Source organism: Pempheris klunzingeri, chromosome 10, assembly GCF_042242105.1.
Source record: "Pempheris klunzingeri isolate RE-2024b chromosome 10, fPemKlu1.hap1, whole genome shotgun sequence".
Lineage (NCBI taxonomy): Eukaryota > Metazoa > Chordata > Actinopteri > Acropomatiformes > Pempheridae > Pempheris > Pempheris klunzingeri.
The window spans coordinates 24266949-24294730 of NC_092021.1; the positions used below are offsets into that span (position 1 = coordinate 24266949).

The following is a 27782-nucleotide window of genomic DNA, read 5'->3' on the forward strand; positions in this document are numbered from 1 at the left end:
CAGCTGGAGGAAACCGCAGGCAAATGAGCTGCAATAAGTGAGCGTCAGCCACATCACTCTTCACTCTCAAACACACACACACACACACAGTTTGATATAATAGGAAGTTAATCTGTGGGTTTGTGGTTGTGTTACAGCTGCAGTTTACAGCCAAGCTGATCTTTACCACAGAAAGCCTGTGACACTGCCCAGATTATCTGAGATTGCTGCACATAATTCCAAGAGAACAGAGCAAAAGGAAGCACTGAAACGAACGCTGTCTGTCACACTAATGAATGCAACCCATATGTTTTGACTCTGGTTAAAAGCCCGGGAAAGTGATTGAAAAGCTGTTTGACATCTGCTATGCTGTTTGTTGCTGCTATTCTGCCGCTCTCCGAGGCCCAGCGCCACGATGATCACTTTCATTACGAGTGAAGCGCCTTCACTCAAGTCGTCCCAGCAGCCTGATCCTGTCACTGGTTGTCCTGTGAAATACTTCTTGATTTCCTGTGTTGTTTCACAGAATTCATCCCTGTTATCCTTTTTCTGCGCTATGAACTAATTTGTTCAAACTTTTTTTTTTAATAAAACCCTGTCATGTTTATACAACAGCACTAGATACAGTTAAAATGAGCTAAAGATAAAACATTAAAATGCTGATTACTCATGAATGCATCAGTAACACTGATGTGCTTTTATTTAATATTTTGAAGCAGACAGTGTAGTTACACTTATTCAAACCCTAATATATTGTATTCGCAGACGCATTGTTGCTTTTGGTCTTTTCACGATATACATCAATAAGCAATATATAGAAAAATGCCAACTTTATTCTTATCCAAGTAAAGGAAATGACATATCACTGCTGTCGGCTGTCCTCACGCCCAGGACACGTGGCTGCAGGTTTCCACACGAGCGATGAGATGTGTCTCTCTGTTCAGCCCACGAAAGAGGTGTTAAGAAAGGTAATGAACTCCTCTCTGAGCCCGGCTGGCTCTCTGCGAGCCACAATCAGTACAGATCAGTACACCACCGAGTCTGTCTGGTAAACACAAGTGGCTGATATGCATCTTGCTCAATAACCTTATCTTTTTAGTCTGGATGCTGGTATAGCTGCATCAGATCTCTACATGTCTCTGTTCATCTAGTTTTTAGATTGTTATGACTGCATGATCTGTCATATTACGTCTTAATTATTCCATTAGTTTCTGAGTAATATTCCTGTTGTGTTCTAACATTTATCTCCATTTTTCATTTCTTCCTTTTTTGTTATTTTCTAAAATCTGATTGGATTTTTAACCTCTTAAAAAGCACTTTATTCAACATTTGTTTTTATCTGATTTGACAAGAAAATAGAAGATTTGCACGTGCGTTGTACACACACACACACACACACACACACACACTCACACTCACACAGATGCAGAGTCCAGCTGAAACTCCAGGTTTTCAGCTAATGCATCTAACCTTATTTCATGTGAAAGAAGGAACAGCTAAAACTACATTAAGGCCAATGTTTCAACCTCAGTGAATACCTGCATCGCAGCAGAAAAAGGAAAAGGGCCCACTCAGCAGAGCTACATGGCTGCGGGGACCAGAAATTGAACCGAGGCTGCCAGGATTATCCATACATATTTTTATACTGCACAAAAATACGCCAGCAAAGGCAACAGCTTTGGCCCAAAACAGTCACATTCAGAGGCTCACTGAGTCAGCAACACCTACACTAAACAATAAAGGAACAACACAGGTTCACAAAAATCCAGGTGTTAGCTGAACCGTGCACTTCTTCAGCTCAAATCTGAAATCTGAGTAGAATGGTGGTGTTAACCATTCGAGAGACAAAATGTAATGTTTACAGAGTCTTGGCCAGACTTGACCTATTTTCAGTGTTTCTAATCAAGTGCATGTTGGCCCTAAGTGAGAGAAACCAAAGAATATCTGTGAAAGGAACGATAAAACCATCGGTCCACAAGCAGCAGATCCCGTCAGACTGTATTCACATCAGGCCCAGTGTTCCACCGGGGGTCCACAGTTCATTTCAAGGTAAATTTAATGTCAGCAAGTCGACATGACGGGAAGAAAACGTTGTATAAAATCAAAAATATCGTACAGTTATGCGGCTTGCTTCACTTGGCCGCCCAGTATATAATTTATCATCCACGTCAAGTCTAAGCTCACTCTGAGTCAGTCGCATATTTTCCACGATGAGGAGGAGGAGGAATTTTAGAATTCCTAAGAGGAGCTGCATATGTGCATATGTCTTTATGTCTTTTTACACACTGTTTGTGTGTGTGTGTGTCCCAGTGAGTTTAAAATGCATGAAAAAGTTGAACGATCATAAGGCTTCTCATTTTCACTTGATATTAAAGCCATCATTTGTGCCCATGTACTCCATCAGAAGTGCCCCCCCAAGCAATATTGCTTCTCGCTCGTCCCCACCAGCTCTTCACCCTGCTTTCAAGTGCGACTATTAGGAATAAAAACACTTCCAAACTAGTTATTTCCCTGGCATGAACTGGCCCTTACAGCAACCTGGGCCTCATCCACCCCTGTGGGGTCGACACATGACGTTCCCACTCTTAAACCTGCCTGGAAGCTCTGATTAGCTGCTTGTTCCTGAAACTGTTAGAAATACGCAGATTTGCAGAATTTGAAGATGAGAAGAGTGACTCAGGAACCAGTCTAATGGTTACCTTCTCTTTTTTCATCATGTCTTACTATTTTCAGCTCATCAGTGTCGCTCAAAAGTTTCCAGAGCACAAGTTGACATCTTCAAATTATATGTTTTGTCTGACAAAAAGTTCAAAGCCCAAATATATATTCAATTTACAATGATGCAAAAACAGAGAAAAACAGCCGATCCTCACGTTTGAGAAGATGAAACCACCAGTTGTTTGGCAGTTTTAAATAATGAATGACTTAAAGGATAAATCACTTATCATAATCGCATCAAATAATTGTATTTTAATCCACTAATCAATTAATGGGCCAATTGTCTCAGCGCTCCTCCTCATCCCGTCCCTAACCTCTCAGATATGAGACCTTCTAAGAACCAGTGAAGTGGAGGGGTCAGTGAAGTCGCCCAGAAATAGATAAGACGGCTCATAATTAGTTAGTAATGGCTGGTTAGACACCTCAGCAGGAGAATGCTGCTGAAGGACCCTGCCAATGAGGGCTCGGAGTTAATTAAAAGACCGGGCCGTGCTCTGAGCTTTTAAGTGTCCTTATTCTGATGGAATGCTAAAACCCTCCACTACACAACCGCTCAACAGGCTCCCAAAGCTGCTGCACGTCCCCATGAAACTACCGCAGAATCATTTTCCTTCCGTTTTTCGCCTCCTCCTCTCTCTGGAATGATTATTCCTGTCATTAGCTGATCTGTTGTGTGTTACTTTTCCAACAGATGTATTGATTAAAGGGGCACCCCGCCTATTCTACGCATCAGAATCAGTTCACCATTCATGAGCGGTACAACAGTACCAGTAGGATATCTTCTGTGGCTCTGGTTGCATTATGGGAAGTGTAGTGTTTTTGTAGCTGCACACGTACAAGGGACTACGGGGCAAAATATCTCGGCTTGTGCTGCTTTCATTTTGACCAGTCTTTTTTAAAAAAAATCTGTCTCTTGTCACAATAATAAATTGCTGGAGTAGTTATTTAATTGTTCAGTCACTAAAAACGTCAGAATAGTGAGAGATTCCTTGAAACTGAGGCGACATCTTCAAATTTGCTTTCGGTCGTTTTTTGTCCAAATAACCAAAACACAGAAAACCACATTTGCATATTTAATGATGACTGACTTTAAACAGTCAATTAATATTCAACGTTGGTGTATTTCATGTTAATTGTCGAATCTGAAGCCAATAGATTGATAAATCTAATATACAAGGTGCCATCCTAGTCATTTATGGATCATCACAGAATATATCAACAGGGTGACAGAGAGAGGAGGCCGCCGTATGGTACTGGCCCAGATAGTGAGCAGACAGAGAGGATAAGGACTCTATTCCAACTCATCCTGCTCTGTTTTACAGCCCTGAACTCCTGGGAGAAGCTGTGAGCCTGTTCAATTTAGGCCAGACAGATGGAGACAGTGTTTTTAGTGATTGCATTAACATATCCAACCCCGACGAGGGAGGCAGTTTTTGAGGGAGGACCGACGAGTTGCTTCAGAAAGGAAGGGCAAGGAAGGAGGAGACAAAGGACGGCAGACAAAAGCTTGGCGCTCGCTTATTTTTCTCATTACCTCTTCTCATTTCCCTCCCCTCTCTCTCTCTCTCTCTCTCTCTCTCTTTCTGCATCCCTCTGGCTTTTCTTTTCCTTTGTCTCTTTACCGTTTCCCACTTTGTGCCTTGTGCTCCATCGCTAAAGATGGCCGCAGGCTGACGGAAAGCAGCCATGTGGTGGCAAATACCGGCAGCTTAACAGGTGAGGGAGCAGAGGGTGAGAGGCAGGATTCAGCTTCTCCCCCGACGGAACAAGGAATTCATGTGAATACCAACAGCCACGCTTGTTCAGATAATACACATGCAACCACAGACCCATGCCCACACAAACACACACACACACACAGTACACACAGCACCAGCAGTGTTCACAAACTCTGAATAACCTCACGACTCGAGTCACAAATCTGTTGACTGTTGCTGAGAGTTTTGTCTGTAATATATATTATATTTTTTAGTGAGTAACCACAATCAAATACAGGCCAAGTGTTTTGCATCTCCATTGTCTCTTATTTCTCTCCTTCCCCATTTCCTTTCTCTTGTTTATTTTCTTGCCAGATAGTTTTATAGCTTTCATTTCGGTTTTGTGGGGATAAATGGAGAGGAGAGGGGTGGCGTTGCACCTGAACCTGCTGGATTGGCGAACAGACGTGAATCAACAAACAGGCGGCGTCTTGTAATATGTGACCCCGTATCTTAGCCGCCTCCCAGGAGTGTGTACTGGCCGGGTATGAAGAGGGGAATTTAATATGTGATGTGTGCCATAGATCCAGTCTAATCCACAATATCTCCGGGGCTCGATTCAGGGAATATGTATTACTTTGCTGTTTGTCTCAGGCTAAAGAGATATTCAACGGGACATTTTGATCCAGATAAAAGATAAAGAGGTCACCAAAATGATAAATAAACTCCTCAGCTATTTATACAGATTCCCGCTGAGTAATTATAGCAGTACCTTTGTTGATATCTTGCTGTGGATTGCAGACAAATTGACCAACACAGACTCCACTCAGACAAAAAATGTGATGCAATTACACTTATACTAAACATGAAAAGCACAAGAAGAGCTCCTATCTACACACTTTGGCTTTCAGTGCTTCCACACTGTAATGAACTGCGTGACACCCCCACCTGAAGCAATCAGCAGAGGGAGTGTGAGGCAGTCTGTGTGTGCAGCTCCGCTGAGAGCTGCGTGCATCCACACTGATCATTAGCGGCAGCAGGGAGGCTCTAAACTCTGGAAAATTGCCTCTCTCTCTCTGTAAAGGTGGGAAAATGTCGGGGTGCCAAACCTTATGAAGCGCTGAAATCTGAGAGCTAAATGAAAAGAAGTTGGAGATGAAGTGTTTTGGTGTGTGTGTGTGTGTGTGTGTGTGTGTGTGTGTGTCACCCCCATTAATATTCTTGTTGGTGTTGAAAGGGCTCTTCAGCACAGCTGAAGCCTGTTTTGGTTTGTCTGTTCATCATTTCCACTCAGCAGTGAGGGCAATGTTGAGGAGTAAATGCATGGATAAGGATTACAGTACGACACCGTCTGCACAGACGCCTACGCTCCTGTGTGTTGGAAAAACTAAAGCTTGTATTTATTAAAACGTGTGTCGAGCCTTCATCACTGTAAATACATTACATGGCAGACTCAGTATTAACCGTATTCCCACACGTTGAGCTGAATTAGATGATAAATATCAGAAAAGTTTTATTCTAGCTTGATATTCCCTCTGCTATGTTTTATTGGATTTAGCATAAATGCTGGATACAGGTTCCCACTACTATTCATGCTTACATGGATTAATTTTTAGTTCTGAGCCTGAAGCGCTCTAAGAAAGTGCACAATTGCAAATTTGGGGCCTGTAAAGGAAATTATAAGTTCTAAGTGTTTAATAGATTGTCCCCTAAAGAGTAATAAAAAGGTGACAGTGGAGCTTTTTAAATACGTATGAGTTATGAACAAGGTGTTGACTAATCATCTGTGTGTGCATATGTGCTTCCACAGATGTAATAAACTGTGGAGGGATATATATTATGGTTGGATACCAGGAACTATGATCGCTGTTACCAGGAATTTTAATCATGATTTCCTTTTTCCAGGAAAAATACTTGAAGGAACCCAGGGGGCTTTATCATGTAGCACACATAGGTTCCCACAGTAAAGAATTGTATGTGCTAAAACAAAGACACCTGCTCCAAACCTCATTAACGCCAACAACCAACTGTTGAGGCTAAATAAGGCTCGCGGCTGATAAAGTAAGTTAGTCATCATGGTAATATAACTTGATCAACTCCTTGGCTGCAGCTGTCTTTCTCGTGACTTTTCATGCCAAAATTATCGCAGCTCATAGTTCAGCTGTGTGGCTAATTATTTTCCAGCCTCAGTATGAATAAAGTGGAGAGCTGAAATTGGGAAATAAGATGCAGGTGGTTGACGAGGCCTAAAGCAAGAATGCAGAGTGACAAACAAGTTCAAACAAATTATCTTGAAACTGAGCTTTTGACACAAGCTCTTACCGAGAGTTAGTTAAAAGCTGTGACATTATCTGAAACGTGATGAAATGGTGGATAGAAATAAGTTAATAAGTCGTTTGAGTCATTTCATTTACTGATTTAAAAGACTTTTGAAAACTGGAAACCGTAACGTGCTTCCCTACATCAGGAACCTCGTGGGTGAAAATGCTTCCTGTTTGCGATCACTCACACATTGGTTGTGAAGATGCCGTAGATGAGGTCTTGCTCGGGCAGGTAGAAGGTGCTCTGCAGCTCGTTGTAGTAGAAAGGGATCTCCCCGGAGCGGGAGCAGTTGAGCCGGGCCTTCATGAACGTGGTCCAGGTGTCCTCCAGGAGAAATCGCCCGCCAATGTCGTTCTTGCAGACCCTCGCCACGCGGGAGTAGACGGTCTTGCCGCAGTCGTGCTCCACTGCGTTCTCCCTCAGGAAGAAGAAGGTGAAGAGGCCGATGTCGTAGGCCGAGATGAAGTGTGGCTCTGCCGGGACGAAGGAGAGGATCATTACATAGTGACTCCCGGGAAAACAAATATTTGAAACATTCATCATCTAGATGTTTGTGCTTTGACCCCTGAACTCCTCATTATTGATTGCAATAAAAACTTCAATATCCTACTGTGGTACTCCTGTTTAAGGCGACCCGCAAAAGACTTTCAATGTCAAATGTGTAAATGAGGGGAGAATGTGCAGAGGGAGGAGAAGATAAAAAAATGGCTGCTAATAAATCCGTCTGATGTTTTGATGGTAAATCCATGGAGCTATGTCTGTTTAACTGGACGCCCGTGCTGCTTTTATTGCCCTGGGTGACACAGTGAGAGATTAATGGCCCTCCCCTCCTGGGTGGGTTATCACATAAAGCAGGCTGAATAAGTTTGAATGGAGGGGGGGGTGGTTACTGGTGTCCTTTATGAACAAGCCTCATCACTGAGTCCATGTTAGTCGATTTAACAGCTACGTTCTTTTGAGGTTTCACAAAAACACTTTTGTAATGGCTTAAAGAATCAGTTCATCTAAATTCCTTTAATCGTATTTTCCCACGTGTGTTTTGCAGTAACCAAACATGCAGCAACATTTAATTTGTGTCTGACACCTCAGTACAATTGAGATGGGTGTTGTTTGTGGTGCTCCCAGCATTTTAATTTAATGATTTTAAAAACTAAAGTGTGTCTTTCAGGACCCGACGTCCTGTTTACTCTGGATAATCCACCTACGTTTTCCATTACCAGTTTTGATTGGAGCTACTTTCTTGTAAAGAAATGGTGTAACATAAAATCATCAACATAAAGAAACAACAACTCAGTGGATAATTAATGTTTTTAGTCCATGAAAGACTCAGGATCAGTTAATATCAAACTGGCATATGATCAACTTTGAAGCCACAGTTGTATTTCAGATAACTCAGAGAGATCAAAGCCTGGTTAGCTGAAAGCTTTACATTCATTCATTCTCGAGTCCCGCTTGTTTTCCATAACAGAACAACTTTCTTCTTGTGACTCCTCTTCTAAAAACAGAACCATCCATGGTGCTGTTTGACACTCAGCTGACAGTGGCTTTATCTCACTGAATTTCTGTTTTCTACTGCCGTGTTTTTGTCTTTCCAGGCGAGTGCGACTCGTGTGCAGAAGCGACGGAACAGAGAAAATATTCCTCTGCTGCTGTCGCTTCAGTTTTCCACTGGGACCCATTTATCGTAAGTGATAACACAAACTGGCACACCAGCACACCAGCACCAACACAAATTGAGGCATAAGCCTTAATTTGCACAGATATATGCACACCCATAAACAAAACAAAAAAGAGATGCTGTGCTGCGATGTGTGTGTTCAGATGCTGAACACAGTCATAACACACACACACACACACACACACACACACACACACACAAAGCCAAGCGACCTGTTAGCAGTCAGGATGGAATATGCCTCAGGGGCCAGCGACGCTTTTTATATTTTTATCAAAGAATAAGAGTTTGAAATGGAGCAGAAGAGCCAAAGCTGCTGTCCACACAGCTACCGCAGCCGCCTGGTAACACCTCACATCTAGGATAGAAAAAAACAAACAACTGGACTGAGAGCAAAGAGACAATCAGCTGAGGGAAGTCCAACCATCTGAAACTGTAATCAAGTAATATATTAAAGGAGCAGCCAGTGCAGAAGTCCTCAGAGTCTGATAGCTCTGCAACAATGTGAAGCGAGCGTGTTAAAAGTGGGAAGTGGGAGCTTAATTTAAACCGAACAGACCCAGTGGATTCATTATCATCATCATTATCATTTGTATTATGAATGATGCCCAAAGGTATCATTTAATGTTTATATCTGTGACAGCCTGCCAAACCAGTGGCTGTAGAGTCCATCAGTGGGTAAACTGGTGTAGCACCAAGCATGCAGATGAACATGTGAGTGGGTTACTGTCAATCACTGCAACCATCATAATGTGTTGGTGCTACTTTCCTCGCAGCTCAAGACCATGCGAAGGAGCTGGTGGTGTCTGTGCGTGTGTGTCAGGGACAATGGGAGTCTTCTGTGTTTACATACCTGTGTTTATGCATACTGTATGAGTGTCAGGCAAAGGGCAAGTGGAGCTGACAGAGTCTGCATAACATTACTGAAGCTGCGTGGGTGCAGACGTGATGAACGGAGTTTTTCCAGCACCCTGCTGAGTGGTAAACAGATTGTTCAATCTGGCAGGCTGGTTAGGTGCTGGAGGGGGGAGGGGGGGGGGGGGGGGGGCGCCATCACTAGCATCACATGACACTTTAGATCTAACACGGCTCCGACATGAAAAGTAAAGCTATTTAATATTCACATTCTCACAACAGATTCTGCGGGAAGGCAAAAATGATCCGTTAATGATAATGAGCTGGGCTCTTCCTTATTGTCCAAACAGATGGTCTGACGCACACTTCTGTAAACTGGTCGACATAGTAACTTATCCTGAGCTGCTCTGGAGGAGTTTTGGATTTAAAATCAAGTATAAAAAAAGTGCCACCGTGACGGTATTCACTGCGACCCGTGTACAGAATAGATTGGACGGTAGCTGTATGCAGACTTGTTGAGCCAAACGTCTTTGTTAAAGTCACTGAGTGAAGCATCTCTAACTGTATGCATCACTTCGTGGTTCATTGCCACGAGAGCCTACATGCACGGCACGCAATCGGCCCATTCTGTGCCATAAAAGAAGGTGTTTGGTGCATCATTTGAGACTCAAACTTCTTTTTATGGGAATGCACAGAGCCTGAGGCAGAAAGTCGTCCATTATCTCGGACTGCGAGTTTAGGTCTTGTCGAGGCGGCTGATGTAAAGAAAACCTCCAGTGTCGAACTTGCTTTTGCAGCACCAGAGACTGAAGTTCACATTCTGTGTCCGTTGTGTTGCCAGGTTTAAGCTACAGTAACATTTGGTTTTGGTTATTGGAAAAGTCAGCTCATCCCATCATTTTTCCAAGTGAGCACTGACGTTTTCAAACAATCTTCCCCTAGAGTTAAAAAAAAAAAAAAAAAGCACTTTGAGTTTCCAGAACAGCCATAAAAACATTCTTTATTCTAGTAAGACACATTTCTGTCAAGGAGGTGACTATAACTATTAGTTCTGCTGTTTAATTTGGCAGAAAAAGCTCTCCTCTTTGAGGGAGCTCTGAAAGCAGCAACAAGGACTCTGCTGAAGAAAGGAGGAGAACTAAATCCACCCTAATAAACACATTGGCTACTTGAGCATTAAATCTCAGTAAAGTCAACAATAAAAAAGGCTTAGCGCATAAAGAGGAGGTTAGAGTGCTGGAGAGATCTGCAGCAGACTGTGTTGACATGCACACATCAGCAGCGTAATAGTGAGAAGTGAGGGTATAATGGCCACCGTGTACACCAATAGAAATATAATAGGACGTTACTAGTCAGCTGGTAGTCAAGCAGCTGATGAATGAAGCACTGATTTAGAAGCATGAATGAAACAGCTGCTGCCAGCAGCCTCGGTGCTGCAGACGAGCTGAAGACGTGGTCTGTTTGCCACGAAGAGAAATTGTGAGGAAAAGAAATGAAATATGTGAATGAAACATTTTGCAGATACATTAAGTGCACATTCAATTTGTGTTGACTGCGAAGAAAATGTTCAATATGAAAATGTCCCAGCAGTATAACTAGAAAACAGCAAATTAGATGCATAAAAGGTAGAATGTGAATCATCAGACAGGTTGAAATGCCGTGTGTGTGTGTGTGTGTGTGTGTTAGTGCTGTTATATAAAGGGATGGGGAATTTTCTTGCTTTGGTTTAATTTCACTATGCATGCAAATACACACTTTTTTTTTTTTTACAAAAGCTGTGAATAATAGAAAAGTCCATAAAAATTTTACACATGAAGTCTTTCTTTTTGTGCTTTGAGAGAAGCACAGTTTACATTATTTCACTACAGCTCCTCTCTATAGCTCCCCGTGTCATTCAGATGCATGATGGGACATCGCTGGTCGGTGCCTGGCAGTCTACCAATCCAATAAGGGAACACATTGATTAGATCCAGGACCCCCTCCCTGCCTTCGGTTCTTCTGAACTGGAGAGGCTTAGAGCTGGAAATGAGATTTTCATTCACACCCCAAATCCACCGGGAACACAACTCCATAACCCTCACAGAAGCCGCGAAGCAAAGCAGGCTTTGTCTGTGCTGGCATGGCTGTGTGTGTGTGTGTGTGTGTGTGTGTGTGTGTGTGTGTGTGTAGCTAGAGAGGAGAGCAACATGTGTGTCTGACTGTGTGTGCAGCCAGCTGTGGTTATGCTGATGAGGACACTTTCTACTTTGCTACTCAGAGGCTCTTTTTCCCTCCCACATATTCTCTGTGTTTGTGTGTGTGTCTCCCCGTCAAACACACAAGCACACACACCGTATACAGTCTAAATACATACATATTTTATATATATATATGTAGACACACACGCAGTACAAGCACACAGTCACATGCTCACACAGGCAGGGGCTCTGCATGGTGTGAAGCATGCTGTGTGTTGTAATTTCACCCTCTCCCTGCCGTGAGGAATAATTACATCGCTCACTGACTCCTCAGTCTATCTTCTCCCTCTCATCCTCATCCTCTCCCCTGCCCGGCAACTCTCTCATTCCTCCTCTCTCACCACCTCGCTCACACCTTCACACACTCTCACCTTCCACCTTTACTTGCATTGAACTTCTCACTCCGACTTCTCCGTCTTACCGCCCCTCCCGTATTCTGACCAACTCTTTAAAGCTCAAATCTTTCACAACCTGCTTCCCTTCACAACCTGCTGGCCTCACATAGGTGAACATTTGTGCCATTGATTCATATATTATTTATGTCGGAAAATTAATCATCCACACCTCTGATGATGGATTAATTGATTGAGTCTTTTATCAAGTGGAAATCATCAAACATTTGTTGGCTCCAGCTACACAAATGTGAAAATGTACTGCCTCAACTTCATATAACAGTAAACTGAATATCTTCAGGTTTTAGACATTTTATAGACCGAAGGTTTAATGGATTACTCGATAATGAAAATAATCATTAGCTGCAGCTCTAATTTTAAAGCCAGCATCAACCCTTTATATCTTCTCTTTCTTTCTCTGACTGTGTCCAAGCATCTAATGTGCTGGAGGCAGATAGTCAATGGGAAGAGTGTGGTCAATGTGTCGCCTTAGCCGGACCAACTAAAGACCAGCACAGGATGAAATAAAGCCCAGAAATACAGGGGTTCCATCTTAGCAGTAAAATTGTCCTTTACTTCCAGAACAGTGGATGCCTAAAATAACTCCTCCCACTTCGCTTGTCCGTATACCTCAGTGAGTCCGGTAATCTAATCATTTCTGCTTATCAAAGGCAGCACACGACAGCCTCTTCCAGTGGAAGGCCAATCTGCATTTCTGCTGGAGTCAGGATGTGTGTGAATGGATTTCTGCTGCACCGCGTTCAGAGGGAAAGGCACAGCGTCAGCAGCACTGAGATTATTGACACCGACACCAGCAGGATTGACAGTATTTCATGTTGTCGGCCATTCCATAAATCCCTCCGATTCCTGTGCCTAACCTGTACTGGGTGTTCCACACACAACCTCAAATCCAAACAGTCTTTGTAATCTTTTGAAAACACCCCTGTCGGATTGATCCATCTTGGCTGTAACAAAAGAGCCGATTGTGTTGGAAGCAAAAGTGCACATTTGGCTCATGCGCTGCTCCGGGCAGGCCCAGGAAAATGTTTAAAGTAACAGCAGGGATTTTCATTGATCGTTCGACCCAAGTCCTCGCCCAGCACTTTAACCTTGTGTGAATTATTTGTAAATCCAATGAGTCCAGACCCGATCAGATTACTAATCTTATCAGATTAGATTTCTCGTACTCCAAAAAACACCCTGACCCCGTGAAACACTAAACAAAGCTGTAACTCAAACCGTTTAACTCCAGATGTGTTTTACAATGAGCTTCAGCCAAATAATCAACAGTCTTGATAAGCAATTAATTGCTTTTACAGAGCAAAAATACCAAGCAAGCTTCTCCAATCTGATCATGTGCTGCTCTCCTCTGTTTTGTGTCCTTATGAACTGAGTATCTTTGAGTTCAGGGCTGTTGGACAGACAAACCTCACACGGCTCTGCAAACTTATGATGCCTGTTTTTCACATATTCGTGACATATTAGATATCGATCAAATCATTAACATAACTGGTAATGAAAATAAAATTTATCTGCAGCACAGACATAAAAATGAAACTCAAATTACTACTGCTACTGTGCTACTGTACCGTTGAGCCATTTGGAGTTGTACTGTGCCGTCCGGAGGGGCGGCATGCCCCCCAGGCTGCGGTAAATGACGGGGTCACGGCCAGAGAAGTCGATGACAGTGGCGGCGTACAGCTCTCCGCTCTCTGTCACCACCGCCGTGGAGTTGTGGCGAGGGTCGTACGGACAGCGCGCCACACCGTTCACCCGCTCCAGCACGCTGCTCATGTTCCCCACCTGCCACGGATGAAAAACATCGGATGGGAGATGGAGGGGAAAAGTGGAATGGGAGGATGGGAGGCAGCCTTAAGTCTACAGTGTTTTCTCTCAGTTTCCACAAGATTACACACACAAACACAGTCTTATCCGCACCTCTCGGGTAATACATAGAGGCTGGAAAGCATTGGTTCCACAGGTCATGACCTCAGTCTTGTTCACCAGCAGGACTCTGATGTAGTTCTGACATTCAATCTGCAGAGAAGTGGGTGAAGAAAGCATTCAGAAAGTTACAGTAGAGCAGAGACAAGCAGAGGTGACAGGCTAAATATTCTCTGACGTGCTGCTGAGAAGTTCAATGAGACGACTGCTCTGGTATCAGAGCGGCATCCAACCAGCAGCCGACCAGCTCAGTGCCTGCGGCTTTGTGCACTTGTAAGTCCTTTGTTCTTGTACTTGTTTGCAACTAAATAGGTGATGGATTTGTGGATTGTGACATCGACGGCGGCTCTGCAATAAATCAAGTGTGTGTTTCAGTATAAGAAGTCAAATGTGTTTTAACAAAAGGTGTGTAATAGATTTATTGGTAATGGAACGTCCTTTTATAAAACGGTGCTTCTTTGTGTTGTGGTAAAGAACTGAAGCTACTGCAAAGATGCAGGTTTTGCAGAGAATTGATTGTTATTGTACTGGTATCACCCTTGGCTCTGACGCAGGCACTGTGGGAGATAAAAATGATGTTACAATCAGTTCACAAGACGATTGAAATAAGACAGCTGACTGCAGCGTTGCTTATCGGACACATTTGATAGGAACTCCTTTTGTGCGTCTCACTGTCTTGCCCGAGGTTCTCTTGTGTGCATTTCCCCTCCCTTCCCTTTGCCCTTTCTCTTCACTGCAAGAAAAACAACTCTTGATTGAAGAGTCTGAAATAGCTGTTCTGTGCAGAGCCCTCCCATGAGACCCATAAGAACCTCACCACAACAGCCAAAAGATATCAAGATGGCCCCTCTGCTAGCCAGGCAGCGCCGACATGAAGTGTGAAGTGTAATTGGGAGCGGGATTGAGGTTACCTCTGTTTTGCCTTTGCTCTGACAGGACCTCCTGGTTTCCTCGTCTGGTGCCCATTCTGTCGCCTAGGAAACAAAAACAAGAAAAAGCCCAGGGATGACAAAGAGGCCGAAAAGCAGTCAGCTGAGTCCTTCAGACGCTACAAAACAGTTACGCAACAACTGACTGTTGCTAATACTGTAGGCACGCACAAAAAGATGCATGAAAAGACTTTAACCTCATTGCTGTTTGTTTATTGTGTAAACATGGCGACCGGCTTGCCAGCCAGGAGCTTATTCGAGGGTAGCGGGCAAGGTACCCAGCGAGGCAGCTGAAGGGCTGGGGACGGCATTAGCATGTAAATGGATTACTCTCCATCTTCTTCTTTCTTGCCCTCTCCATCTCTCACTCGCAAAGTTTGCAGCACTCGCCTCCACTACACCACCACCCCCCCACCCCCTTTCACTCCTGCTGCCCAATTATATTCCTGTTGATGGTTGTTTCATGGGCTTAATTATGGATGCAGGCAGCAGCCCTGCACAACTCAACTGCAAACACACAAACGCATGTGCGTACACACATGCTGCTTGGCCACCAGAGCTGCACTGGCTCTTGTTGAGAGGGTTGAGAGATGCCCCTCTCTTGGCATGAACTGTTCATGTGCAAGGTGCCAGAGGACCCCCTGTTGTGTGTCATTGGCCTCATTTTAGTCATCCTCCTCCATCTCCTCCTCTTCTCTGATCTCACTGCCCAAGTAGGATGGTTGCCTAAGTGTCTAGTAAAAAAGTAAGACTTTAAAGTAGGAAAGTTTGCTATTATATAACATCAGTTTATCTGATTCAGTCTGTTTGTCTCTCTCTTTTTTCTCTGCTCTCCCAAAGGGATTACTGTCATGCACAAGAGGACCCACAGCAGATAATTATCTAGATCTTATGAATTGCCTTCCCAGGACAATCGGCCAGTGGGACAAAGTTGTGACCCAACAGTCGGTGGCGCCCACAGCTGAGGCCGACCGAGAGTCCACACTAAACTGGGTCAGTATTCCAGGAGCCAAATGGAGGACTAAAACAAACCGCAAACTTCAGGGGCAAAAAACTAAGTCTGATTCACTATTAAACACCTACATATAGTCTATGTCGCTGTAATTTCATGTTTTAGGTGTAAATTTCTCCTGCAGTGATATCACTCATTGCTTTAATTAAAGCTCAGCAGAGGGGACTAAACACTAGATCGCCCAAAGGCTCAGTGAGGAATTCTGCAGGGAAAATACAGTTTTGGGTTAATTCTTTTAGATCTTCAGTGCAGAGAATATAACTCTTTAGGAATTTAAACTGAAATAAAACAGAAAAGGGACCTTTAATGAGAACTCAAGAGGACTGCCAAAATCTTTATGGTGACAAAATGCCAAGTTAACGTTTGCTGAAAGCTCCTATCTCCTCTAAGTATATAAATAGATCTCTTATTTCACAGATCATGGAGTATATCAACTGCTTGAAGGAGTGGAAGTTCGTGATTTTGGATGATTAGCCTCTGCATAAATTCTGCTAATGAGTGAAAATACCAGACTGAACAGTATTATCCACAGCATAATGAGCAAGTCCAACATCTGCACATTGTCCTGGGATTCCTTTCTTTTACTACTAAGCTTCTATCCATAGACATTCATTCATTTGGTGTGTGCCAGAACTGTGCTGCCAAAAAACATGCAAAGAAAATCTACATTTTGATGCCATGTTTGATTGTTTGACTTAAAGTCCACTAATCAACAGACTCACACAGTATACACCACCTGCCCGGCACAAAATGACAAAGTTATCACCTAGCTGGGGAAGAAAGTGGAACATTTAGCAGATATTTTTCCCAGAAGAGCGTTTGGAGACCAAACCAGAGCTAAAAGGAGACACAGATGTTTGTGTTATGGACTTAAATATATGGTTTAATGCATCTGTAGCTCAACATTTTACCACATTATCAAGATGACATACAAACAAAAAGAGTCCCCTGATGACATTCACTCTCTTATAATTTGTCTCTAGCTCTCGGGGGGAAATATGTGGTTGATTAGAGGAGCTTCAACCAAGCTAAACTAAGCTGAGCATAAAACCCAGACAAAACCTCCGTATTTAACAACGTTATGCAAGTGCTGGTTGGAGGCAGGAATTGAGACAAAGGGTCACAAAGCTATGTTTAGCTCCCGTAGCCGGTAGAGCACCGGTAAGTGGCTCTGGCCTGTATTGATGGTTACAGCTCATCTCCCCGTCTCCCACAGCAGCTTCCTCCAATTAACCTGCTTCAGACAGCAGAGAGACGGCACCAGGGGACAAGAGTGTAAAATAAACTGTGATTAAAATGAAACTTGAGCGCCAGACACTCAACACGGAGCTGACGAAGAACTAAAAATAGTAAAAGTAGCTAATGTGCTCTGCGGGGGGGCTCGACTGTCTGGTACGCAGACCGCCAACAACAACCTCAAATCCACTTCCCATGAGCACCGTGAGCAGCGTGGCACCTGCCACTCAGAGAGCAGCCCCGCCCCCTGCGTGGCAGTCCATCACTCTGCCTGCTGAAATGAAAACACTGCTCCTCCGCAGCCCCTGCCTGTCAGCCCCTGACAGCCTGGGGACTGATGGGGTGACGTCATTTTAAACACACACACACACACACACACACACTCACAGGGTGATGGATGCCTTTGCGATGAATCATGGCTTGGGGCATTACCGTCTTTTCGGCAGGGCCCCGTCTCCAAGGATCCCCATCGGCTTAACCCGATGACCTTCATCAGAAAGTGCCCCCTTCCCCTCCCTCACCCTCCCTCACCCTCCCCTCCCCTCTCTGTCCATCTCTTCTTCTTCACACCACTTTGGAACAAAGCCACAGTCACACAGAGCCTGTGAGAATACCAATCCCGCCTCAACATCCTCTCTCTCTCCCTCAAATACCTTCCCTCTGTACCAAATCCTGAATGGCCTGACCGCCATCAACAGGATTGAATTAAAGCTGTATAGTGCATAGCCAGGATGCAGCCCCCCCCCCCCCCCCCCTCCACTGTAAAATGTTAAAAACAACTAAAATATAGGGAGCTTAAAACATGAAGAGGGAAAAAATGTTTCCATCTACGATACTGAGGTTGTCATTTGGTGTATAATCATCGATTTGTGCCGAAGAGCAGCTCGGTGCACAGGTAAGTAAAATCAGGTTACAGTTAAGTGTTAGTTTAACTCACTTTTCCATCCAGTACATGAAGCTTGAGAAGGACCGGTGCAGTTGTCTTAACTAGGACGGCATGTAGCAGTTAAATACAGACACTAAATATTAAAATCAATCATAACGAGCTGCTGAATATTATTGGAAATACAGTCCTGTTTCCTAAACACCTCCACTGGACATTTGAGCCCTGACAGATTTGATGGAGTCTAGATGTGGCACACCCGGTGAGCATGAGAGGGAAAAGGTTTTCTGGCGCCGTAACACCACCAATACTTCCAAACTCCTCCTCTGAGACGCCCTCTAGAGGTCCCCGTCAGGTGAGCATCAACATGAGCTAATGTTTCAGGCTTTTGAGCAAACAGATACTGACATTTTCCTGGTAAGGACGGTTTACGGGCAAATATCATTACCAGATTTCCAGACGTTATAGATATAAACTATGGAAGAAACAAAGGAGAAAAAAAAGCATGTGAAACGATATAAATCACCGTCACTGATGCACAAAATACCAGACAATTAAAGAGTCGTCTGCCTCAGTGAGACAACGAGTTACAGCCATTTTTCATGCTCCAACGCAGCCCAAGGCCACAGAGTGCTTGTTATTTATGCCTGTAGCCTCACATTCATGTTAATTTCCATCTATTAGCAAGGCCAACAACCATGTGCCCTCCCCGACACAAATCCCCCCCCCAAAAAATTCGTTCCCATCGCTCCGTTTCTCCCAATTTCACCACTCCTAAGACACAATAAGAATGTTTTGCCTCCAGCATCTTTCTTAAAGGGAAAGGGGGGGGGAGAGGAGGGGACACATGAATTTTTTATCGGCAAATAAAACAGCAAAAAATACAATTAGTGGCAGGAAAGAGGATTCATCTCTTTAACTGCAGGGGCTCGAAAATGAATTCTATTTTTACCAGAAACTGAGAAAAAGAGATGGAGGAGGGGGGGGGGGGGGGAGGAGATGGACGCCAGGAAACGCTAATGAAGTAAAGAGAGTTTGCGAGCAGCCGCGGCTACAAGCGTGGTCCTTCCTGAAATGTGGCACTGTGTTGATAAGGCCGCCTTCAGTGACACACCGCCAACATCATGTGTGGCACATAATTATAACTCATGAATACTGTGAGGACGTGTGTCAGGGGAGTAATGGCTGGTTGAATAGTTGCTGTCTGCTACTTGTTAGAGCCACAACAGATTTGATTACCATTGCAGTGGGACTGGAACTAACAAACTAACTAAAAATATTAAACTTTTTCTTTAACATAGAGCCTAAAATGCTGAGAATAATAAGAATAAAGGTGTTTATTAAGTGACAGTTAAGCTATTACTTAATATGTAAAGCTAAAAATGTTGTTTTTTTTGCTTTGAGTGTGACAAAATATTAGTTAAATAACTTTCAGTGTGTCCATAGTGATTTCTTTAGTTATATATATATTTCCTCAACATGCTCCAGGGCATGAAACACAGAAAAAGGTTTATTTTGCCTCCATCTATGCAGGTGATATTCAAGGCACAGGGAGGAAGGAGGAAATATTCTGTCACCGTCTTATAAACTACCTCCTCATCGGCTCCTCATGTTTTCACCCTGCTGCACTTCACAGCAGGCTTTTCCTCTAAATGTGACCTCGCCACTGAGACAAGGGGATTAAAAAAATGCATATTTCCCTCAGTGAGAGATCATCTGTCTACAGTATCTGCTGCCTTCAAGGTGTCCTCTCTTCAAAGGCTGTTGATTCTTCTTTATTTCCCCTCTCTTGTCATTGACTCTGCCTTGTTCTCTCCATCTACGACGTAATCTGCTATTTTAAGCAACAGCCCACGCGCCCAACACGTACATCGTACACAACTCAACTTGACAATATGGCCAGTATTGGCACATGCCGGTGCCCAGGTGGTGCCGAGGAGAAACACTCAGCCACCAGCGCAGCCACACCGGAGTGAACACCGTTGGCAGCGAAGCATCAGGTGCTTCTCACTGGTGATGTTTGATCAGATAATTCCACTGTTACCAAAGTGATTAATATCTGTGTCTGTGCTCATCGCAGGAACGCAGCACTGTTGTCAAAAGGCAAAATGCCAATTTTTTATTATGTCTCCATCATCCGTTTCCTGTTTCGGCTGCTGGGTTTTTAAATACAAGCTGATAAAGTGCTAAACTGGGCTTTTCTTTAGTCAGCAGCACCGTGGGAGTCATGTAGAGTTTAATTAATTATAAAATGGCAGTGATATATAATTGTTAGCTACACGTTTTGTTATGCATAGTGAACTTGTCCCCCTCATGCACATGTGCAGAGTCTTATAAACTACAATGCAGAGATTGTCATGTTTGGGGGTTGTTAAGTCAATCAATATTCAGGATATTAATAATCCGTCAGAGCTCAGCACAAATAAACTTTTCATTTGTTTCTTGTTGGGTTCAGCGTGGTGAAGCTGCTCTGTAGGCTTTATATAGGAGGCCTCTGCTCTCTGGACTCTCTGCTTGTTACTTGTGTTTTGCCGTGGCAGCCTATGAAGCAGCTGAATGGTGACGGTTCTTGCCAATGTAACCGGTTTGATTGTGGCTGGAGACCTGCGCTGGATGTTGTTTCCTTCCTCACTAACAACTGTCCAAATAATTCTCAGATGTTTCCTGATGTCTGCACTTCCTCGGGAGAAATCACAGAACTAGTTATTTTTAGTTATTTGTTTGACATCCTCTGTTACCTGAAATGCTTGGCACAGCACATCACATGTCCTCCTACAAATAGGAAGTGTGAACTTGATCTGTATGCATGAAACTGCATGTGTGTTATGCCTGTTAGGAGAAGCCGACCTGCTGGCAGCTCCTGGAGTTGCTTGCGGTTCAAAACCAGACCAAGCTTTTATACGGATGTCAGTTTTTGAGCCGTGACAAAGGCCTGAAACAGACTCTGTGAAGTTTGTTTTTGAGCCAAGCTGAATGTGTTTTGCTCTGTGATGTCAAACTGCAGCGGTTGTCAAGGACTTGTGACCTGGTCGGACGAGTGGAGTGAAGACTCAGCGGTCGTAAAACAATCAAACGAGGGATCGTTCAACATTTAAGAATAAAAAGATGCAGAAAAGATTTCAGGCTGCTCGTTCTGGAAGCTCAAGAGGCAGATGCACACACACACATGCTGCTCTCCAGGTGTTTTAGATCCTAGCTGACACACTGACAACAGGAAATTATACTTTTATATGAAACAAACACAACAACAAGCTGTTTTCATGCCTTTTTCTCCACTAATACAGGGAACTGGTCATTCACTGCCGGAATTCAAATGCATGAATGAATGAATGGTTTAATAAACAGATGCAGTTCTAACCACAGAGATGCTTCAAAAGCCAAACACAACACCACAGATGGATGAAACAGGACTTTTCATCCAACAAACCCTTTGTCTCACAGCTCATTGTCTCTGAACACTGATCCGTGGACACACCCACATCCTTTCCTTTGTGTTTCACTCTCTCTCTCTCTCACACTCACACGTGTTAACTACCAGCTCCTCTGCTCATACCGCTGTGAGTCAGTGCAGCATGAGGTCACTAACCTACACCTTCATGCACACACTGCTGCAGACACGGAGGGAAGCAGTCTGAGGGAGCGCTCAGCACACACTGGACCATTTTTTAAATGTTCTGACTAGATGTTCACATTATTGCTGTAGATGCAGAGACAGACAGACGAGCAGGAAAATGCAGATACTCATTCAGCCACGAACACGATGCTGGGAACACTCCTGACTACTTGTGTCATCTTGGCTCGTCCTCAAGTGCTAAAAGCAGCATTTAGACAAATATCTCATCCTAAAGTACCAAGTATCCAGTGTGCTTTAGGTTTTAGAGTGCAGTTCATCCAATACACCTGACTGTCCTCTTGAAAACTGACAGAAGTGGATATAGAGCATCATTTTTTTGCTTGTTTATATTATTACTCCATCAGATAGAAATCACAGCTAATTTTATCTTAAATTCTTGTGCGAGTGCCAACCTGACATTTCTTCATACACACAGACGGTTCCTTGCTGGAGAATGAAGTTACGCAGCCCTTTAGAAGTAAATACTCTGTTACTGTACGCCTTATGAAAGAGCTGACAACAAAGAGAAGGAAATGTTCAATAAGTCATGTAGCAGCTACATAAAAAGAAAATACGATTTCTCTGTTGGAAATATGGAAGAATGGATAAATGCTTTACAAGTGATGATATCTAATGTGGAAGGTTCCTGTTCTACACTCTCAGCTGTGGGTATTTTACAACAGAACAGATTCAGGTGATCACCGCTGGTAAGAGGAAGCCGTTTTCTCCTCCTGTGATGTAGAAGCGCTGAGCTGAATCCACTGTATGGTTCTGTATGTACCAACAGTCTGTGCAGTATGTAGTTGCCCACTCACCCTGCTGCTGCCTCCCACTCACTGTAATTCCACATTAGGGAGGCTGACAGGTGAAAGCAGACAGTCTCTCCAGGACCGAGCAACCGGCACAGTGGATTATTCCCTCTCTTCCTCGAAACACTCACTGTACTGTATGCGCCCACGCACGGACGGATAAAGATGCAGGTAGCACATGAGCATGCACACTAACATGGTTTTAAGGGAAATAATGTATCCACAACGTTCTCAGAAGTTTCAGTTTTCATTACAAAGAATATTTATCACTAATTATATAAAACAAATATGAAAATAAATCAGATTCTAGCACAAACAGAATTATATTCAGGGGCTGCTGTGCATTATCAGCAGCTCTCTGCAGCGTCTGTGGCCAACTCAACATGATGTATGAAGTGTGAGAGGGCTGCCGATTGTCCCTGTGAATCAGTCATTTCACTCATTTAAGGAATTTCTTTTTGTTTTTCTCTGCCTTTTCCGTCTCTTTCTGTTCGTGGACTACACATTTCCACCAACGGAGGTGCAGAACATGGAATCGGTGCATGTCTGGAGAATCTGCAGCGGTGCGTTCAGGGGCAACTTTTAACAGAAGACGTGAAGTAACATATCTGTTCGTCTTTGTCTGCAGGTTTGGGTTATGTTGTGTTTTCATCCTGCATCATATCTCTACTTGCAACTTGTGTGTTTCATTCTGTTTTTCCACTTTGTTCTTCTTTGCCTTTTTATGCAAATAACAAAGTTTGATTGCTACTTTATTCATACCAACATTCACAAGTTGAACAAATGAATGAGCAGTTATGAGTTTCCTCGCTTAAACATTTTCCTTAAATTTACTTATTAAAACATTTTGATTATAATAAGAATTTCAATTTAATTAATTTCAAGAATTAACACATTTTACAGTTGAAAACAGCCGTCTGTGCTCTAGTGGAGGACAAACACCTGACTGATTCATCAGGTATGTTCTAGTATGTAACCACTCTTTCTAATCTGTGCCCTTATGCATTGTGTTTGCAGGTTAACCATGTATATGTTGCTTTTTGACTGTAAAATCAAACCAAACCACATCATTTTTTGGCAGCAGCCAGAACCACATCTGTCTTGCATGAGGGGACATAAATCCAAGGTGAAAACCACTTTGTTTAAACCAAAAACGACGGTAGGCCTAGTGTATACTGTGCAGGTACGGCTGCAAAAACCGGCTGTATGCCAAAAGAGGTTGTCAGCGTCTCTCAGCCGGCTGGCCAGGCTGCACATTACAAAGCGACAAGTAGCCTCCTCTTGGTTTCAGCTCTGTAGCGCACAGATTATCCCTCCATTCTGACAAAGACCTCATCAATAATTAAATCTGCGGCCAAATTGCAGCAGAGAAATTAATGAGGAGTGTGAATGAAATCAGCCGTGACTCATCAAACTCGGGGCGAGAGAGAAGGACTTGATACTGTGGGCGAATTAAGGGTATGAATATCTGAGAGGGTCGGCTTAATGTCCGTCCCGTGGCCTTTCGCTCGTTTTGATCGTCCGCTTTCTCCACGAATCCACTCTGCCCTTCAGCACGGCGACGACTGCAGCTGCATGAGGTATGCATAATGCAGATGAGAGATCATAGAGATATGAAACATACCACACTTCACATTAATAATACCAGCTTCAGAAAAGGTCAGCGTGTCTTCAGCGTGCAGATTCCTCCTGTCCGGAAAACATTGTGTGTGCTCAACAAAAACACCTACAATAACAGATGTTTTTATTTTTCTTCTGGTGTTCGGGGACGTTCCTGACGATCTCTGTTGATCGGGGAGTTTGTACGAGGCATTTCCTGTTTAAGGGAGCAAACAGTGACACTTGATCTTGTGACCATTCAGGTCAACTGTGCTCTCCTGACCTTCATCCACCGCAGGGGAGACGACGCACGCAGGGACCAAACAAAAGCAAATAGGCAAACCAGCTGTTGGGAGCGGTGGTGATGGTACAGATCTACTGTAAAGGTCAGGTTTCAGCGCAAAGTAGGACTTCAACAGATTCTCCTGGTGCTTTTTAACGTCGGGTTTCAATTTTAAATAATTCGGTTATCTAGTTTAAGCTAGTGTCATATTTCCTAACTAGTGATGATGATTAATAATACCAGGCACCACAGTGAAAAACTGTTCATCAAAAACCAGAACAACAGATTTAATTATCTTCCAACTAGAATTACTTCTACTTAAAGCTCTAACTTCTGATTGATTGAATTCTCAACTATTTTGGTGATTTTTTTGTTAATTCATGTCTGTAAAACATCAAAAATAGTGAAAAATACCCATCAATGTTGAAAAATGATGTCACCAATTCATTTTCTGATTAATAACTGATTAATTGAGTCATTGTTCCAGTTTTGCTTCCTTTTTTTGAACATAAAACATTAAACTACACTATTTATTCCATCAAATACGACATGCTACAATGCTGAACTTCTATCTATCTCTACCATATTTTCTGCTGTTACACTGAAATGATGTTGTAGAACAAATGTTATGTCACAGCTGGAGCACTTCTAGGGCTCAGATAGGCATGAAACACTCCTGGTTAAATCATCAGTACAAAAGTGCAAGAAGAAAAACATCTGCTTCTTTGATAAGAAGGTCAAAAGGTACAATCATAAACATTTGAGGGGAGAAATTAACTGCGGTTTCTAATCTCAAGCTTCCAATTTTATCTCATGCACTGTTAAAACAGTTTACTTTTAGTTTTGGGGTCAACTTTGGTTGAATTCAAGTTAAATTACTGACGTGAACTTTATCAAACAGGTCAAAGTGCACAGAGAGGACTTTCACCTCTGCTTCTCTGGACGTTAAAAACACCACAGTGCAGTCTTTCTTGAGCACCGCTGTCGGCCTGTATCTTAGCCTTGTATCTGGTAAAGAGGTCTTTAGCTCTGAAGAGACATACCATCATGTCACATAGCAGGACAGTCACCCGGGGGATGGTCATCATCAGCTGGCTGTGGGAGCCGGAGACCACAGCTCAACTCAAACAACCCCGAACACAAACACCGTGTCAAGGACGAGTCCCAGGCCCCAAACACACGAGGGGCCGCTCCTGTCTCAGGACTTCTGACATGTCTCAGCAAGAAAACAAACAACAAGAAAAGTCTCCCACTTGGAAAGTAAGGACACAAGAAAAATAGAGGTCAAGAGCAAGTATGTCTCGTTCTGGAAAAAATAAAAGCTGAAAAAACAAGAGCCTGCTTTGGTCCCATTCATATCAGGCCTGTTGAAATTGGGTCTAACCAAGAACTGTGTTTATGGAAAGAGCGAAAAAGCACAGTCGTCCCTTTCCACAACCCCTTTATCACCCCCGTATTTACAAGGAGGGCAAACCGATCAGACGGAAACACTTGACTGAGCTCTGCCTCATGGAACACTGCAATTCCACAGCAGCACACCGGCGGGATCGGAGAAAGGACGTGTGTGTGTGTTTTGGAGGTTGGAAAGATGAAAATCAGAGGTCAAGCTGAGTGTTTCTCATTGGCCTGCACTCCTGCACGTGCTTCCTCGCTCACTGCCTTGGCGTGTACATCCGTTATTGTTGTAGCACTGAACTAAAAGGGCTGCATATCTCTCTCTATATATATATAAATATATATAAAGCTGCTTGTTTCATACAATGGAAAACTAGCAGAGCAACATAGTGAATGAGCACAGAGGAAAAAAGATTGAATGGAGGAATAAACCTGACAGAAAAGCGACAGCACTTCCTCATCAGGAGCAAATATAATGTTCTCCTGAGGAGAAATGAGTGAGAGAGTAATAGAGAGAAGCCCTGGGAGGGCGATAGAGGGAATAAGTAAGAGTGGGGAGAGCAGAGCGGAGGGTTAAGGCAGATGGATGGACGGAGACAGATATGTGGAGATCCAGACAGTAATAAGGTGTTTACATTCCACCTCCATGTTGCTGCTGTCTTATCTATACAGGGATTATCTGATGCACTGACAAAGAACCCCCCCCCCCCCCCCCATCTCTTCCCTTGACTTCTCCAACTTGTGTGTATTGCTGAGAGAGGAACAAACAACCTGATTCACACTTTGTTTAATGTAAAGTTTGATTTATTTATTTTGAAATCCTTCTGTTTACCTTCTCTTTCTGAGAGTTTTATTTGTTTAGTGTGAGTTTACTTCTGTGCTCTAATGTTTGCCGCTTCATATGTTTATGCCGCTGCGTTAATGTCTTCCTTCTGTTTGCTATCTGTCGGGTGTCTCTACGCACAAGATTAGACGAGCTAGCTTGCTGTTTGCTCGCTAGCTCATTGCACAGCACAGTTTGGTGTCTGTGTTTTCGAGTATCAAACACTGCGTGGCGTTTCTAGGTCAACTCTGCCATATGCAAGGGAAAAATAAACAGCTTACACACTTGCAACGAACAAAAGCTGAACATTTAGCTTTATTTTGATGAAAACATGGATGTCTGGAACACACTGAGCGGAGCAGCGGCCAGCTGAGGGCGGAGGAGAAGCTTCTATGGACATTTTGATGCCTGTTTTTGGTGTCACAGTTGGAATCCATCCAATCAGCTGCCGCCGCTGCCCTCCACTAGAACAAACTTTTCAGAGCCTGCAGGAGGTTCGTGTTAGACACTAAACACATAAGTAGTTGGTGTATTCCTTTAAACTTATGATATGATGATCTTTGCAATTCCCATTCTGCTTTTCAATTTACCGACCGTGCTTTCAGTTATCTGAGCAGAGCACAGGATGCACACTTTCTATTTCTAGGAAAATGTCAGTAAAAGATCAGGATGTTTTAATACACTCCCATATTTCTACTCTACCTACAGCAGCCGCCTTCTGCATTCCTATTCTTTCTCCTCTATCTCTGTCAGTGCTGGAGCTTAAGCTCAGTAGTAAGGTCAGTACATCCATGACCCCGTGCTAACTGAGGGGCTGATACCAGAGGGCTGGGCTATGAAATAAATCCAACACAGCCAGGCTTTTCTTTGTGCAACCCTCCTTGACAAAACCCTAAACTCTCAATCAGAAATAATTGGTATCACGAAGATGGTTATCAACTGTTTCTGTTAACCCAGGCTTTCTGCTTCAGGTTCTGTGATTGTTCCCATAAAAGGGCTGTTTGATGCATTATTCGCCTCCTTTGCTGCACAAAATTGCTGAAAAACTGAAAAAAAAAAAAAAAAAAGGACAGCTCGTGCACCACCTACTTCAGTCAAGAGGAGATGGATATAATGGAGAGCTATGAAGAGCACAAATGTTGTTGCAAATAAGGCGAGAGAGGAATGCTGCCAGGATGAGTTGACCACTCAGTGACTCTCTGTTTTATCAACGCAGCAGCTCTTATTTAATACAGCAGATTTAAACATGTAGGTGTGACTCTGTCCCAGAATGAACACGTGGAAATCACTTTCGTTTTTGGCCAAATCAAAGTAAAATACATTTTAATGATTGAATAATGAATATTATCCGTCATAAATACCAACAGACTAATCAGCCTAA

The 27782-nt window shown here is 43.3% G+C and overlaps 1 protein-coding gene across 1 annotated transcript in view; it reads right to left on the bottom strand.

The window, feature by feature from the left end:
* The window catches only part of sema5ba (sema domain, seven thrombospondin repeats (type 1 and type 1-like), transmembrane domain (TM) and short cytoplasmic domain, (semaphorin) 5Ba), a 147702-nt gene that overhangs the window by 35890 nt on the left and 84030 nt on the right, over positions 1-27782 (bottom strand). The window contains exons 5-8 of the mRNA XM_070837589.1: positions 14731-14793; positions 13814-13912; positions 13465-13678; positions 6904-7189 (exon numbers count right to left, since the gene is read on the bottom strand). Of these exons, the coding sequence (XP_070693690.1) occupies positions 6904-7189; positions 13465-13678; positions 13814-13912; positions 14731-14793 (662 nt within the window). The remainder of the gene's footprint in view (positions 1-6903; positions 7190-13464; positions 13679-13813; positions 13913-14730; positions 14794-27782) is intronic.